Below are 17,092 nucleotides of genomic sequence, written 5' to 3' on the forward strand. Positions count from 1 at the left end.
TTCTTTCTCTGGCTTCAGATGGTTTCTTTACATGCATACATAGCTCAGTACCTAGCTGAATATTTGAGAGGAACCCTCTGCAGATCTTTCAAGTTATGCCTGTGTAGCTCTCCCTTCTAATACTTTGCTCAGTGAACTCTAGTTGCCTTGGCTTCGTCAGACAACCAGCTCCATCTCCTCAATTCAAGGAGACCACTGAGCTTTGCTTGGGTTCCCTCACCTCTCATTATGATCTGTTAACTTTCCCTAGGCAGCAAACTGGGACAAGTGTAAGGCTTGCCTTACTTGTCTTCTGTGTCTCAGGGATCGCTTTTCTTTATCTGTTGCCCAATGTCTTGAACACTGTTGCTTAATGTATTTTGCCTGGTTTCCTGGTTGTTATAGCTCCCAGGATAAATCTGGTCCCTGTTACTCCATCTTGGCTAGAAGTCAAAGTTGGAACTATGGATTTTAATGACCATGTATCATTTCATTGAGTGGCTGTGCCATAACTTGCCTTAGCTGTTTTCTAATTATTTGACATTTAGGTTGTTTCTAAGTTTTTGATATGCCATCAATAACTTTGTACTGTACATCTTAGTAGTTATGTACTTTTTCCAGTTGAAGGATAAATTGCCAGGAATGAGATTATTAGGTTGAAGGTATAATCCTTTTAATGGTCCTTGACCAAAACTCCAAATGAATTTGTGTTAATGTCACTGACAGTATGAAGGTATCAGTTTCAACATAACCTTGCCAGGTTTGGATGCTTTTATTTAAATTCTGTCTACTCATTAGTAAGTATAAAATGAGAGATCAAGCTGACTTTAATTCTTCCTATTATTTTTAATTGGGTTGAATGTTATTTCATGTAGTTTCATACAAGTTTCAACAGAAATTTCTGGTACTTTTACAAACTTAAAATTATGTGGACAACTTTACAGCTTATCACTGCTGTTTATACTTACTATATCCTTTCTTTTTCTAAAGAACATGGAATAGATCAAATTAAAGTGAATTAATGAATTTTAAAATTTATAATAAGTCTTAAAACCCAGAAGCCATAAAAAATAAGATTAATAAATTCAACAACCTAAAAATAATAATAAACTTAGGCATGAAGAAAAGCATTGTATCCTAAGACAAATGACAAAGTAGGGAAAATACTTCCAACTCATATCACAAACAAAGGTAATTTCCTAATATATAAAGAGCTTTTAGAAACTGAGAAGAAAGGAAACAATAGTCCAATAGAAAATAGACTGAGCAGAAAAAAGAAATACAATATTTCCTTACACATGAACAGTTGCTCACCTCATAGTATAAAGAAGAATATAAATTAAAATTATATGAAATACAATTTTTCACCTCTTAGGTTGGCAAAATGCAGAAGTTTGACTCTGGGTGAAGCTGTGAGGAATTCTTGTATATTGCTGGCTGGCATGCTAAATTGTAACCACCACTGTGGTGGATAATTTGTCAAATTATCCACTACTTTAAAAAATCATGAATGCATTTACTCTCTGATATAACAGTTCTACTTCTGCAAAATTTTTCTATATATATACCTGCACCAGTATGATATCCCATAGGTACAAAGTTATTTATTATCACATTGTTTTAGAATAGCAAAAGATTGGAAAAATAAAAGTATCGGTAGGGTACTGGTTAAATAAACTATAGGACGTCCTTGTAATGGAGTTTTGTATACTTGTGTAGAAAATGAGGTGGTCCTCTATGTATGGTTTAGGAAGATATATAGATAAGTGAAAAAAAAATGATGTGCTAAATAGTGCTTATGATATGCTAACTTGTGTATAAGAAAAGGTTGGCAATAAAAGTGTACTTTATTTTTTGCTTTTATTTGCATGAAGAAATAGTATAAGATTGTATAGGAAACTAATGAAAGTGGTTGGCTAATGGGAAGGCAAAAATGAAGTAGGCAGGGCTGAGGTATGAGCAAGACTTCTCAACGTATTCAATTTCTGTCAGTTTGACTTGAACAATGTGAAAATTAACGTAAAACATTTATAATCACCTGCTATGTTTTAGTTAATATGCATTAACTTCTAATTTAATGATCATTAATATAATTTTTTTTCCTCTAGAAAAGAATACTGCATTGAGAGATGGACTTCTGGTATTCTTTTTTGCAATTGTTCCCCTTATTGTACTTGCTGCTTTTGTCTTCATCAAGAGAGATCAACTGTGGAAAAGCTACTTCCGAAAGAAGAGATCACAAACATATGAGTACTTAGATTTTTTTCTTTTAAATTCATATTAAATAATTTAAAGTAATTATTAATGATGATAGTCATATCATAGGGGTTGGTTTAAAAATAGGGTTCTAAGAGTTCGCTGGGATCAAAGGATAGTGGTGACTCAGCCACCTCTAATAATGGTGAGGGGAAAGGATTATAAGCTACTGAAAATAGCCCGTAAGGTTCATCTTGTTTGACATTGATTTCTGGTACTGGGGGTGAATATAATTTTGGGCTACAACTTTTTAATTGCGCTTCTTAATTCGAGATTAAAATATGAGATAAAGGTAAAAAACATAAATGTCAAAAAATTGTCTTCCATGTCTGTTTGAAGTATCAGCTTCAAAGAGTGTTTCAAATATTGAAAGCATATTTTGTGAATTACAAGTTTTTAAGAAATAAGTTTTGGTGGAAGGAAGGGCTGTCAAAATTCAGACACTTGACATTTCTGGTCTATGTGTCAGTCTCTTGTACGACTGTCTCTCAACTATCACTTCTAACATGTTGGCATTAGAATACAACATATATTAGCATAGCCTTGTAATCCATTTGCCATTTGCTAGAATTATGAACTGGAATAATAAATAAAACTCTCTGAGCTTTGGTTTACTTCCTCTGAAATAGGAATAATATTACCTGTCTCTTAGGGTTGATGTGAGGATTAAATGGGAACGTATTAACAAATAAAATCCATAGCACATTGCTGGCACAATGTAATTACTTAAAAACTCATTTTTATTATGATAAAAAACTAGTTTATTATGATGGTGATTTCTTACTTAGGATATAATATTTTGCTAGGGTATCCTGATGTTAGCTTTAATTTTTAACATATTCTAAAACAGATTTATCTTCCTATTCTTTCTTTCTCTTACTTCCTATTGTACTGGAACCGACCAATCCATAGATAATTCTCCAGTCTGCATCTCTGAAATTTTAGTTCCATACCCGTAGCTCTCTCCTATACATCTCTACTGAGCTGACTTGCTGTCGCCTCAGCATGTCTAAAATTTAGTTGCTATCTTTCCAACCAGCTTCTTTGCTCCTCTTGGGCTTCCTAATTTTTAGAATGACTACTTCATGTTTTGTGTATTCAGCCTTAGAATATGCATTTACTCTTTGATTTGAGGGAGACCTGAGGAGAAAAGTTTGGAAACAAACACTGGCCTAATTGGCCAAATTTTATGGTTCCTTAGAATTTCAGGTTATTTAATTTTAAAATGGGGTTAATGAAACTTTCTAGTACTGTAAAGATGAAAAATGTGTGAACTATTAAACATGCCATAAAGATTTTAGCTGTCATTGTGACCATCATTACCACCACTACGAACATCATTATTCTATTTCTCAGAAAATGCAATGCATGTGTAACATGTCACGTAGAAACGATCTAATCTTACCTTAGCTCAAAAGTAATCGTCTCTTTCAGATCAGATGGCAAAAACCAAGCAAAAGCTTCTAGACAGCCAGTGAGTGTTCCTCGACATGCTTCTTCAGTGACTTCTCCCAGAGAAGTTGTAAGTTTAAAACAAAAAATATTTTTTTATTATATTATGGTATCACATTGCTAAAAATTTCAAAAATAATTGCTACATGGGTATAGAAATAAGCATAGATGATTTCTTAAGAGTTTAAGAGTGTGGGGGCGCCTGGGTGGCTCAGTTGGTTAAGCGACTGCCTTCGGCTCAGGTCATGATCCTGGAGTCCCGGGATCGAGTCCCGCATCGGGCTCCCTGCTTGGCAGGGAGTCTGCTTCTCCCTCTGACCCTCCCCCTTCTCATGCTCTCTCTCTCTCTCTCATTCTCGCTCTCAAATAAATAAGTAAAATCTTTAAAAAAGGGGCGCCTGGGTGGCTCAGTTGGTTAAGCGACTGCCTTCGGCTCAGGTCATGATCCTGGAGTCCCGGGATCGAGTCCCGCATCGGGCTCCCTGCTCGGCAGGGAGTCTGCTTCCCCCTCTGACCCTCCCCCTTCTCATGCTCTCTCTCTCTATCTCATTCTCTCTCTCAAATAAATAAATAAAATCTTTATAAAAAAAATCTTTATAAAAAAAATCTTTAAAAAAATTCTTAAAAAGAATTTAAGAGTGTGGTCTCTGGATTAATGAAAACAATACCAGTGGGGTCCCTGGCTCAGAAGAGTCGGGAGAAAATATCTAGACATTAAGAATGCTTTGCCCTGAAACCAAGATTGGGAAATCTGCTGTCACTACTTTTTTCTATGTCTGCTCTCTGTCTGTTTTCAATGCCTGGCTTCCCTAGGGTGTGCGGCCAAAGACCTGGTGCTGAGCTCCTGGAATAGGCCTAATTGTCTCAGTACTGGGACCAGTAATCATTGTTCCTTTGAGTGTATTAGGGAGTACTGGGATACTAATATCCTTTTTTTCTTTTTCCGTATGCATGTATCCCTAAGAAATATATAATATTACTTCAGATGTTTTTAAACTTTATATATGTTTTGTTTGCTATTTCATGCATCTATCTGCAACCTGCTTTTTCCTTTAACATTGCTTTGTGCTTTAGCCCTCTTAATACCTGTAGCCCTCATTCATTTGTTTTCACTTTTGATGTTATGTTACTTAAATACCACGCAATTTTAAAATCCGTTTTTCTATTAGCAGATTCCAATTTTTTGTAACTACGAACAAGGCTGAGGTGAACAGTTTATATATATCTTCTCATGCACATGTGTGAGTTCTAGGACTGCATCGTCTAATGCAGTAGTTACTATCACATGTGGCTATTTAAATTTCATTTTAAATTAAATGAAATTAAGAATTCCGTTCCTCGCTCAGTAGATCACATGTGGCCACTGATTACCATATTGAAAAGCATAGATACAGAATATTTCCATCAATGCAGAAAATTTTATTAGAAAGCACTGATCTAGGGGCAGGTAGGAATGAAAATACTGGGCTGAAAGATATGTAACTATTTACTGGAAATTGTCAAATTCATTTCCAAAGAGGTTACACCATTGGGTGATTGTATCATCAATGGTATATGTGCATTCCTGTTGATCTACATCCTTGTCAACACTTGATATTGTCAGACTTTTAAAGTCTTTCCAGTTATGTGGAGTTAAAGTCATTAGATATCCTTCCTCATGTTTTATTACAGACGAGTATGTGTGTGTGTGTATATATATATATAATCTCCCTATTCTACTCCCTTTTCCTTTTTAAAAAGGAAAAAAAATTGTTATGCTATTTTCCCCCTTAAACATATATGTTGGAGAATTTTCCATAACACTACATATGCAGGGTGCTCACACATGCAAGTTAGAAATTACATATGTGTTCTTCATCCTTGATATATTTTTTCCTTTTTTAATTGTGTAAAATAAATATACCCTAAAATTTGCCATTTTAACCATTTTTGAATATACAATTCAGTGACACTAATTATATTCACAATATTGTACAATCATCACCACTATCTATTCCTGAAACCTTTTCATCAGAAACTCTATACCCAAGCGTATTCTGGGATGGGAACCACTCCGCCTGGGAGCCTCGTTGCTATGAGCGAGGCGCAGACCTTTCAACAAGAGCTTTATTAATTCTCACGCTACGACCCAGGAAGGCTATGGAGTGGCTGCTAATTGCTCTCTGCGTGTGAAGAGACCTCTGTTGGATCCCCGTTTCGAGGGTTACAAGCTCTCCCTCAAGCCGCTGCCCTGCTACCAGCTGGAGCTTGATGCAGCCGTGGCAGAAGTAAAACTTCGAGATGATCAATATACACTGGAACACATGCATGCTTTTGGAATGTATAATTACTTACACTGTGATTCATGGTATCAAGACAGTGTCTACTACATTGATAACCTTGGAAGAGTTATGAATTTAACAGTGATGCTGGACACTGCTTTAGGAAAACCACGAGAAGTGTTTCAACTTCCCACAGATTTGACAGCATACGACAGTCGTCTTTGTGCATCTATCCATTTCACATCTTCTACCTGGGTTACCTTGTCAGGTGGAACTGGACGATTATATCTCATTGGTACAGGTGAACGTGGAAATAGTGCTTCTGAAAAATGGGAGATTATGTTTAATGAAGAGCTTGGCAATCCTTTTATCATAATTCACAGTGTCTCACTGCTGAATGCTGAAGAACATTCAGTAACTATCTTACTTCTTCGAATAGAGAAAGAGGAATTGGATATGAAAGGAAGTGGATTCTGTGTTTCTTTGGAGTGGGTCACTATCAGAAAAAACAAAGATAATAACAAATACGAAATTATTAAACGTGATATTCTCCGTGGAAAGTCAGTACCACATTATGCTGCTATTGAGCCTGATGGGAAGGGTCTGATGATTGTCTCCTACAGGTCCTTCACATTTGTTCATGTTGGTCAAGATCTTGAAGAAAATAAGAATGAGAACATGTCAGAGAAAATCGAAGAACCTCTGTATTACTGGCAACAGACTAAAGATGATTTGACAGTAACAATACGGCTTCCAGAAGGCAGTTCTAAGGAGGACATTCAAGTACAGTTTTTGCCTGATCACATCAACATTGTGCTGAAGGCTCAGAGGTTTCTGGAAGGAAATCTCTATTCATCTATTGATCAAGAAAGCAGTACATGGGTAATTAAAGAGAATAATTGCTTGGAGATTTTCTTGATTAAAAAGAATGAAGGACTAACATGGCCAGAGCTAGTGGTCGGTGAAAAGCAAGGAGAGTTTATAAGAGACTCAGCCCAGTGTGCTGCAATAGCTAAACGTTTAATGCATTTGACCTCTGAAGAACTGAATCCAAATCCAGATAAAGAAAAACCTCCTTGTAGTGCTCAAGAGTTAGAAGAATGTGACATTTTCTTTGAAGAGAGCTCCAGTTTATGCAGATTTGATGGCAGTACATTAAAAACTACCCATGTGGTGAATCTTGGAACCAGCACCTTTTCTCTGTCATGCCATGATGTTGATGCCCTACTCTGGCAACCACACTCCAGCAAACAAGATGATATGTGGGAACATATTGCAACTTTCAATGCTTTAGGCTACGTCCAAGCATCAAAGAGAGACAAAAAATTTTTTGCCTGGGCTCCCAATTACTCCTATGCAGCCCTATGCGAATGCCTTCGTCGAGTATTCATCTACCGTCAGCCTACTCCCATGTCCACTGTACTTTACAAAAGAAAGGAAGGCAGGCAAATAGGACAAATTGCTAAGCAGCAAGTAGCAAGCCTAGAAACCAATGATCCTATTTTAGGCTTTCAAGCAACAAATGAGAGATTATTTGTTCTCACTACCAAAAACCTCTTTTTAATAAAAGTAAATACAGAGAATTGATTACCCCAACATGTTGGCTTTTCTGTAGTGGAAAAGTATTCGGTGATAGCCAGAAGGTTGGTAGTTATACTGTAACCTGTTAAGTTTTACTATGTTAAATAAAATTATCTTGTATGAATTTTTTATTTTTTAAAGGATATTGGAAATATATTCAAGAGATTATGATTCTGTAAAAGTTATGGAATGAAGCTGAAAATTTAGAGGAAGTTGGCTTCTATTAAAAAAATGTAAAAGTATTAGTAAGTATAATTATTTTTAAAAAACAGGCTGGAATTTCATCTTTGTTATGAAAAATGTACAATTCGGTGTTTAAAAATAAAAATATTTATCATGAAAAAAAAAAAAAAGAAACTCTATACCCAAAGCAATAACTCCCATTTTCCCGGAGCCCTTACCCCTATCAACCACTATTCTACTTTTTTTTTACTGAGATGTAATTGACATACATTTACTAGTTTTGGGTGTTCAACATAATGATTCAATATTTGTATATATTGTGAAATGATCGATCACCACAAAAAGTCTAGTTAATATCCATTAGCCCACATAATTTTACTATCCTTGTGATGAGAACTTTTGAGATCTATTCTCTTAGCAATTTTCAAATATACAGTACAATATTTTAACTATAGTCACCATGCTGTGTACATTACATTTCCATGACTTACTTATTTTGTAACTGGAAGTTTGTACCTTTTGACCTCCTTCACCCAATGTCACCCCATCCCCCACTCCCACCTCTGGCAACCACCAATCTGTTCTCTGTATGTATGAGTTTTTTTTTTTTTTTTTTTAAGATTCTACATATAAGCGAGGTCATATAGTATTTGTCTTTCTGTCTGACTTACTTCACTAGTATATTGCCCTCAAGGTTGATCCATGTTGTTGAAAATGGCAAGATTTCCTTCTTTTTTATGGCTGAATAGTATTTTATTATATATATATATATACACAGCACATCTGTATGTATGTATGTATACCTAAGAGTGGAATTGATATGTTATATCGTTATTCTGTATTTAACTTTTTGAGGAACCACCAGATGGTTTCCACAGTGGCTACACCATTTTACATTTCTACCATGAGTGTTCTGATTTCTTCCCATCTTTGTCAACACTTGTTATTTTCTGTTTTTGTTTTGCTTTTTAAATTTTAATTATAGCCATCCTAGTGGATGTTGAATGGTTCCTTGTTGTGCTTTTGATTTGCATTTCTCTAATGATTAGTGATGTTGAGTATCTTTTCATGTGCTTATTAGCCATTTGTATCTCTGGTCTGGAGAAATGTGTATTCAAGTCCATTGCTCATTTTTTTAATTGGGTTGCTTGTCTTTTTGTTGTTGAGTTGTAGGTCTTTATATATTCTGGGTATTAACACTTTATCAGATATATGATTTGTAGATATTTTCTTCCATTCTATAGGTTGTCTTTTTCACTTTGTTGATAATGGTCTTTAATGCACAAGATTTTTAAATTTTTATGAAGTCCAGTTTATCTGTTTTTTTCTTTTGTTGCTTATGCTTTTGATGTCATCTCTAACAATCCATTGTCAAATCCAAGGACATGAAGATTTACTTGTATGTTTTTTAAAAGTTTTATGATTTTAGTTCTTATGTTTAGATCTTTGATCCATTTTGAGTAATTTTTGTATATGGTATGAAATAGGGGTTCAGTTTCTTTCTTTTGCATGTAGAAATCCACTTGTCCTGGCCTTATTTGTTGAAGAGACTATTCTTTCTTCATCAAATGGACTTAAAACCTTGTGGAAAATCAGTTGGCCATAGATGTATAGGTTTATTTCTATTCTCTCAATTTTATTCATTTGGGCTCTATTTTCATCCTTATGGCAGCTCTACACTATTTTGATTGTTGTGGGGTTGTAATGAGTTTTGACATTGCAAAGTGTGAGTCCACCAACTTTTTTCTTCTTTTTCAAGATTGTTTTGTTATTTAAGGCCCCTTTGATTCCATATGATTTGAGAATCTACTTTTCCATTTCTGCAAAAAAGGCTGTTGGAATTTTGATAGGGGTTGTGTTGAATCTACAGATCACTTTGGGTTATATTGACATATCCTGACAGTATTAAGTCTTTGAATCCATGAACACTAGTTGTATTTCCATTTATGTAGATCTACTTCAATTTCTTTCAGCAATGTTTTGTAATTTTCAGTATACAAGTCTTTGACCTTCTTGGTTAAGTTTATTCCTAGGTGTTTTATTCTTTTGGAGGCTATTGTAAATGGAACTGCTTTCTTAATTTCCTTTTGGGATTTTTCATTGTTGGTGTATAGAAACAAAACCAATTTTTGCATGTTCATGTTACATCCTGCATCTCTGCTGAATTCATTTGTTAGCTCTAGTAGCTTTCTTGGGGACCCTTCGGGATTTTTTGTTTATATAGGATCGTGTTATCAGTGAAAGGAGGTAGTTGTACTTCTTTCCAAATTGGATGTCTTTTCTTTTCTTTTCTTCTCCTGTTGATCTGGCTAGATCTTCCAGTAATATGTTGCATAGCGTGGTAAAAGCAAGCATCCTTGTGTTCCTAATTTTGAGGTCAATTTCCTTGGCATATTTAAATATTTCCTTATGTTCTTCCAGTGACATCTTTCATGTTGATAATGAGAAGTCCTTAAAGCAGTTCCTGATAGCTATTTTTAAAAGGTTTTCGGCTGTCGGTAGTTAGAGTCCTTATGTATGAGATTGGGAAAGACCATCTCTCATCTCAAATCCATTTTTAAAATATTAATACAGCAATATCAGTTTTTACTTTTTTTTTTTTTAAAGATTTTATTTATTTGTCAGAGAGAGAGACAGAGCGCAAGCAGGGAGAGAGGCAGGCAGAGGGAGAAGCAGGCTCCCCACTGAGCAAGGAGCCCAATGCAGGACTCTATCCCAGGACTCTGGGATCATGACCTGAGCCGAAGGCAGATGCTTAACCGACTGAGCCACCCAGGCGTCCCCAGCTTTTTCTTTTTGTTTAATATTTACTTTATGTCTTTTTACATGCAACTTTTCTTTGTCTTTATGTTGTCTCTTATAAACAGAATATCTTATTTAAAAATTTTTAAAAAATATTTGTCTTTTAACTGGAGACTTTATGTTGAGTGCAATTATTAATATAGTTTTTCTACCATATTATTTTTATAATCTCATTGTTTTCCTGTTTCTTCTGTTTTCTCCCCACACCACAAAGCCTCTTCTATTTTTTTGGACTGATTTAGTTTCCTCCTTGCTCCATTTCATTTTTCTCCTCTGCTTGTCTTTAGATACATTGTTAGATAAATTAGATTCAAATCCATTCGTTATTTATGATAGTTTCTTGTAGCTTCATTATGTTTTTAAAAGCACTCATTTCTTTAAACATACAAAATACCTACTTTTTGTGCTTTATCTGATCATTTTAATATGTGCAGTCTTGGTTCTGTGGTTTGTTATTTCTACTGATTCTTGCAGTGGCTTGTTTGCTAGTGTGCTTTGTGATACTGATTGTAAACTGGCATTCTTTTGAATTTTATATGGGAGAATTATTTCAGTCTTGAATTATAGTGAGTTCCTGCAGAGAGTGTGTGTATTTCCCTTGGCCACTTGTTTGAGGGCATGGTCAATCTTCTGTGCCTTTATTTTTTTATTATTATTATTATTTTTTAATTTTTTAAAGATTTTATTTATTTGAAAGAGGGAGACACAGTGAGAGAGGGAACACAAGCAGAGGAAGTGGGAGAGGGAGAAGCAGGCTTCCTGTTGAGCAAGGAGCCTGATGCGGGGCTTGATCCCGGGATCCCGGGATCATGACCTGAGCCAAAGGCAGACGCATAACGACTGAGCCACCCAGCGCCCCCTCTGTGCCTTTAACTTAAAATTTTTGTTGGTGTTTTTTTGGGTCACACAAATGTTATGAACTCTGCCCCCCCCAAACCTTTGTGAGGATGGGTGTATGGTTAGAAATTCCCCAGGGAGATGATTTTCTTTTATTCCCCTTCTACCAGTACCAAGGTCTATTTAAGCAAGTTTCTCCACTGTTCCTTGGGACAGGTGTTTATTGAGTTAATCCAGTGAGGATATTGCCCTTTAGGGGCCTACGCTTTATATTAGGTCTTATATTCAGCATTCCATCCAGTTCAGCATTCCATCCAATTCCATCCAATTCTAGGTCTATATATTACCTGAAAACATATAATGTAGCCCACCAGGGATGGAAGATATTCATAGGACAAACGCTGTTACATAGCTGGACTCTTTCATACTTATTGTTTTTTGGTCTTTAAGATGTTTCTTACTCCCTAGTAACTCATTCAAGCATTAAAAAAAAAAATACCTGGGGTGCATGGGTGGCTCAGTCAGTTAAGCATCTGCCTTCGGCTCAGGTCATGATCCTGGCGTCCTGGGATCGAGCCCCGTGTCAGGCTCCTTGCTCAGCGGGGAGCCTGCTTCTCCCTCTCCCTCTGCCTGCTGTTCCCCCTGCTTGTGCTGTCTCTCTCTGTGTGTCAAATCAATAAATAAAATCTTTAAAAAAAAATAAAAAAAATACCTGTTAATATTTTAACCAGCATTTTAGTGCTCTCTACTTGGAACATTTTAGTCCATTGTTTGTAAGAAGCATGTATCCCAGGCTTTTAATAACTGTATACCAGTCCATCTTACGGATTTATCACAAATTTAAAAACCAGTTGTTTCAAATCTTGTTACCACAGAAAAATGCAGTATCAAGGATCCTTCTATATACGTCTTTGCATACATGTAAAAGTATATGTTAAATTCCAAGAAGTAGAGTTTAACTATCCTTTTAAAGTGCTGCTTCCATGGGTTGGTGGAAAGGCAATGAGACATTTTCTTGTGTCCCTTCTCCATTTAACAGTATAAGCATATATTCTTTGGGACAGAAAAATAGACTGTCTGTTCTACAGCGGGACCCAGAGAATGTTCAAGCTCTTCTCCAACACCATGCATATTCCTTTTTTTTTTTGAGATAGAGAGCCTGCAAACATGGGGAGGGGCAGAGAGAGAATTTTAAGTAGGCTCCACGCCCAGCACTTAAACTCATGACCCTGAAATCAAGAGTTGGATGCTTAACCATAATTCCATCTGATCTTCCCTAACTTTTCCTAATGTAATGTGATATGTGAAAAATATTCTTACTTTTACTTTCTTATTTATTATAGACTCTCACTTTATTATAAAACTTCTTTCAACTATCTTGATAAGGAAGGAATATCATGAATCCCCAAATTAAGGGTTGTAAATTAGGAGTATTTACAATACTAGTTAGATACAGAGCAGGTTTGGCAATATATTTTTGGAAGATTTTATTTAAAATATGTTGATAGGGGGTGCCTGGGTGGCTCAGTCGGTTAAGTGTCTGCCTTCGGCTCAGGTCATGATCCTGGGGTCCTGGGATCGAGACCTGCATTGGGCTCCTTGCACAGCGGGGAGCCTGCTTCTTCCTGTCCCTCTGCCTGCCATTCCCCCACTTGTGCTCTCTCTCTATCTCTCGCTCTTTGTCAAATAAATAAATAAAATCTTAAAAAAAAATATGTTGGGACACCTGGGTGGCTCAGTTCATTAAGCAGCTGCCTTCGGCTCAGGTCATGATCCCAGAGTCCTGGGACCGAGTCCCAAATCGGGCTCCCTGCTCTGCGGGAAGCCTGCCTTTCCCTCTCCCTCTGCTGCTCCACCTGCTTGTGCACTTTCTCTCTCTCTCTCTGACAAATAAATAAATAAAATCTTTACAAAAAATATGTTGATGGGGCTCCTGGGTGGCTCAGTCATTTGAGCGTCTGGCTCTTGGTTTCAGCTCAGGTCATGATCTCAGGGTCGGGGGATTGAGCCCCACACTGGGCTCTGTGCTCAGCATGGAACCTGCTTGAGATTCTCTCCCTCTCCCTCTGCACCTCCCCACTGCATGCTCTCTCTCTCTCTAAAATAAATAAATAAATTAAAAAATATATATATATTGGTATAGGAAATAAGTTACCTTTTAATTAATGTAGTTGATTAGAACCAAGATTATAATATATTATTGAATTAAAAAAAATAGCCTTAAAAGAATTAAGTATTCCACATTCAGTGGCAAAGATATGTTGAATAAGCAAACTATTTTTAAATGTCAGCATTGTAAATATCTATTCATTGATTTGAAATATACTGATTACTTTCTGTATAGAAAACATATTTATGAGTGCATTGTGGTAATAACTGTTTTTTCCTTTTTAGCCTATATATGCAAACAGAATTCCAGTACCAACTTACGCAGCCAAGCAGCCTCAGCAGTTCCCATCAAGGTCTGAAGTGAATTCACTTAGATTACTTAACCAGAGTAAAACCCAGGGTTAATGTCTAAGAATTGCTCCCTTGTATTTAATTTAGCACAGGGTATTTCTTGCCAACAGTTTAGATAGAACACAATTTTTAGAAAAGCTTTTAAGAACTTTTTATGTAAGTTTTGTCATATTAGTGCAGTGTCAACATGCAATTTTAAAGAAGTCTGGGGTGCCTGGGTGGCTCAGTTGTTAAGCGTCTGCCTTCAGCTCAGGTCATGATCCCAGGGTCCTGGGATCAAGCCCCGCGTCGGGCTCCCTGCTAGGTGGGGAGCCTGCTTCTCCCTCTGCCTCTCTCTCTCTGACTCTAATGAATAAATAAATAAAATCTTTAAAAAAAATTTTTTAAGTCTGAGCAAGACAAGCAAATGGTGCTGCAGCCTTCGGTGTATGTAAGATTCAGAAGCAAGGGCCTTTAAAATACCCAGCGATGGCAAACCAGATGGGTAAGACCAGCCTTCCTATTAGGAACAGCTAGAGAAGCTAGACAAGGTAAGGAAATATGTGTTTGAAGGCCTGAGTGAACTATCAGATAGGAAACGAGGAGGAAATGTGGGGCCCAGGAGAGAAAGGCAGTCCGGACATAATCCCAGCTTTTGGGGGACAGTTTTCCATCCTGGACATGTCTCCCAATTCTCAATGTGAGAACTAAGAGGCTAGGAAGCTGAGGAGAGCTTGCAACAAATTCCCAGGGCTGAGGGGGCAAGAACTGGAGCCCAGCCAAGCAGGAGGTTCCCTGGCGGTCCTCCCAGGCCCTGTGTTGGGCCCCAGTGATAAGGATAAACTAGATCCTTAACTTATTTCTACAATTTTTTATGTTTGGCCCCAGTCAAAAGAGCAGACCTACAAGAAAAGAAAATGTGACTAAAACAAGAAAAGCCACAGATGATAGAAACAAACTCAGAGGGTATTACCCAGTGAGGAGCATCATCAGCCACAGACTTTAAAATGACTAATGATTATGTCATTGAACTAATAGTTAAGATTGAGACTTTTCAGCGCAGTACTACAAACTTTAATAAAAGAATCATATGGAAGTTCTAAAACTGAAAAACACAAGCACTGAAGTCTTTCAGTTCTCAATGGATGGACTTAAAATCAGCAAGGAAGAACATTGATTACGATGTTTTGCAATGTATAAAGTGCATCTTACCCTTCCCACCCCCAAAAGTCCTTCAAATTGCAACTGAATTGCAACACGAAGGAGTGTTCTCCTGTATAATCTTTATTATATAATAAGAGTGCGTGGAAATCCAGCTGCGCATCAAGAGAGGAATATATAAATTGTGAGACAGATATTCACCAGGTCATGTTCTGGTGTGTTATCGGAGTAGAGGAATACTAGAATTGGATGAAGAGGGTGAGGAAGGGTATAGAGGTGAAGGACAGGTATAGAAAAGTCATAGCAGGTTTGATTCTCAGAGTGGGTGTTAGTTTTGAATGAGTTGGAATTTCAGCTTTATTTATGTAAACGGAGCTAGTGACCTCCCTTGTCTTTTACAATTTGTCTTTTCAATTTCATGTGTTATTCCTTTTAAAAATATATAAACCAGAACCTTCATATAATATTTTTGATTATAGAATAGCATTACTTTTTGGTAGTTACTCCATTTTAGATGCTGATTTCATCCTTTAACCATTGCATATAAGATGAATAATAATCTCAGAATATAATCTACTCTTAAGAATTGTCAGCAATGTTAAAGATGGTGTTACATTGGGCTTTTAATGATGTAGTATTATTTTATTCAGTTGAAACACATAATTAACTGTCTTTTTTCCCCTCACAGGCCACCTCCACCACAACCGAAAGTATCATCTCAGGGAAATTTAATTCCTGCTCGTCCTGCACCTGCACCACCTTTATATAGTTCCCTCACTTGAATTTTTTTTTTTTTTACCTTTACTTTTGCAGACATCTTCAGGGAACTGAGCTAATCCTTTTTTTTTTTCCTGATATTTTCTTGAAAAGCCTTTCTTCCTGCTGCAACTATGAATGAAAACAAAATACCATAAAACAAACTTTGCTAACACAGAAAAACAGAAATTGAGTAGTGGGAATTGAGAAATATAAGAAATGCAGTAAAGTCAGGGCATTTAGAATAACATTTCCATTTCCATCACTGAATAATAAGTCTTATTCAGTCATTCTGTGAGGTTAATGCACCAAACATGGATTATGTTATTTTAAACATGGTATTGTAATGATTCTTAAATTAAGTTTTGTCATTAAATGCTTAAATGACAAATTTTGACCTTAGTTGCCATTAATGTAGTTTCTGGTTGAACATGTGATTATCTAATACCTGTGAAAACTAATTAGCTGTCAGTAATATCTAATGTTTTTCATCTTGCACGGACTAATAATCATATGCTAGAATCTTGTCTATCTCATTCACTACACAAATAAAGGAATATTCTGTCTTCAGAAGAATGTGCAAAATCCACAATTTAGATATCATCATCTTATTTTGAGAGTACAAAGTATACTAAAAGTGTGTATGTGTGTATTCACACACAGTTATTGTCTTCCTTTTTTATGATCGTTCTGTGGATAAATGATTCCATGGATTCTAGGGATAGTAGAGTCTATGGGTCTATCTATGGATAATGAATATTAGAAAAATTAATTTAATAATAGAATTTCTATTATGAATCATGTTAAAGCATGGCATTCTTTTACAATAGCATTATTTTAAATAAATTAAACTTTAAGGTACGGAGTATTTAATAGAACTAATCAGATATGCTGTTGATACCTGGCTCTAACAAAGCAGGAGCTCTTATAATATCTTCAGTCAAATTGAGATATCATAAAACCACTTGAGAATTTCATGAGCACTTTAAGTTTAAAATCTGAAACTTCAAAGCTTGCTATTAATATAATTTAGAATGTTTACATTTACTAAGGTGTGCTGGATCATGTCTCTGTTGTAACTAATGTTTTCAAAGAAATTAGGCTGGAGAAAAGAAGTTAGAAAAGGTTTTTCTTAGTAAAAGCAAAAAAACTAGTGAGGTGTGTAGGAGTTATTATTCCATCTGTGTAAAAAATGAATTTTTACTTCAGAAAAAATGATATGGATGGTGAAATTTTAAACACTCAAAAAATTTTCATAACCTTTCATAATAAAATTTAATAATAGGTTTATTAACTGAATTTCATTAGTTTTTCAAAAAATTTTTGTTTGTGTATATATACATATACAAATATAACATTTGCAATAAATAAAAGACTTGAAATTC

General features: G+C 35.9%; 2 protein-coding genes across 2 annotated transcripts in view; both read left to right on the forward strand.

Annotated features, from left to right (window-relative positions):
- Positions 1-17,092, forward strand: part of ADAM9 (ADAM metallopeptidase domain 9) — a 141,268-nt gene extending 124,176 nt beyond the window's left edge. The window contains exons 18-21 of the mRNA XM_044912805.1: positions 2,088-2,229; positions 3,670-3,757; positions 13,746-13,813; positions 15,640-17,092. Of these exons, the coding sequence (XP_044768740.1) occupies positions 2,088-2,229; positions 3,670-3,757; positions 13,746-13,813; positions 15,640-15,733 (392 nt within the window). The 3' untranslated portion in view covers positions 15,734-17,092. The remainder of the gene's footprint in view (positions 1-2,087; positions 2,230-3,669; positions 3,758-13,745; positions 13,814-15,639) is intronic.
- LOC110573126 (nudC domain-containing protein 1-like) lies at positions 3,834-7,535 on the forward strand. The gene is made up of 2 exons (XM_044912791.1): positions 3,834-3,869; positions 5,820-7,535. The coding sequence occupies exons 1-2, from the start codon at positions 3,834-3,836 to the stop codon at positions 7,533-7,535; spliced, it is 1,752 nt and encodes a 583-aa protein (XP_044768726.1).

This window comes from Neomonachus schauinslandi, chromosome 2 (genome assembly GCF_002201575.2).
Source record: "Neomonachus schauinslandi chromosome 2, ASM220157v2, whole genome shotgun sequence".
NCBI lineage: Eukaryota > Metazoa > Chordata > Mammalia > Carnivora > Phocidae > Neomonachus > Neomonachus schauinslandi.

Bases quoted from the DNA above. Each gene is read 5' to 3' on its own strand.
- LOC110573126 (XM_044912791.1), top strand. From the start codon at position 3,834: ATGGGTATAGAAATAAGCATAGATGATTTCTTAAGA. The intron at 3,870-5,819 runs GTTTAAGAGTGT...GCTACGACCCAG, and splicing joins GCATAGATGATTTCTTAAGA to GAAGGCTATGGAGTGGCTGC.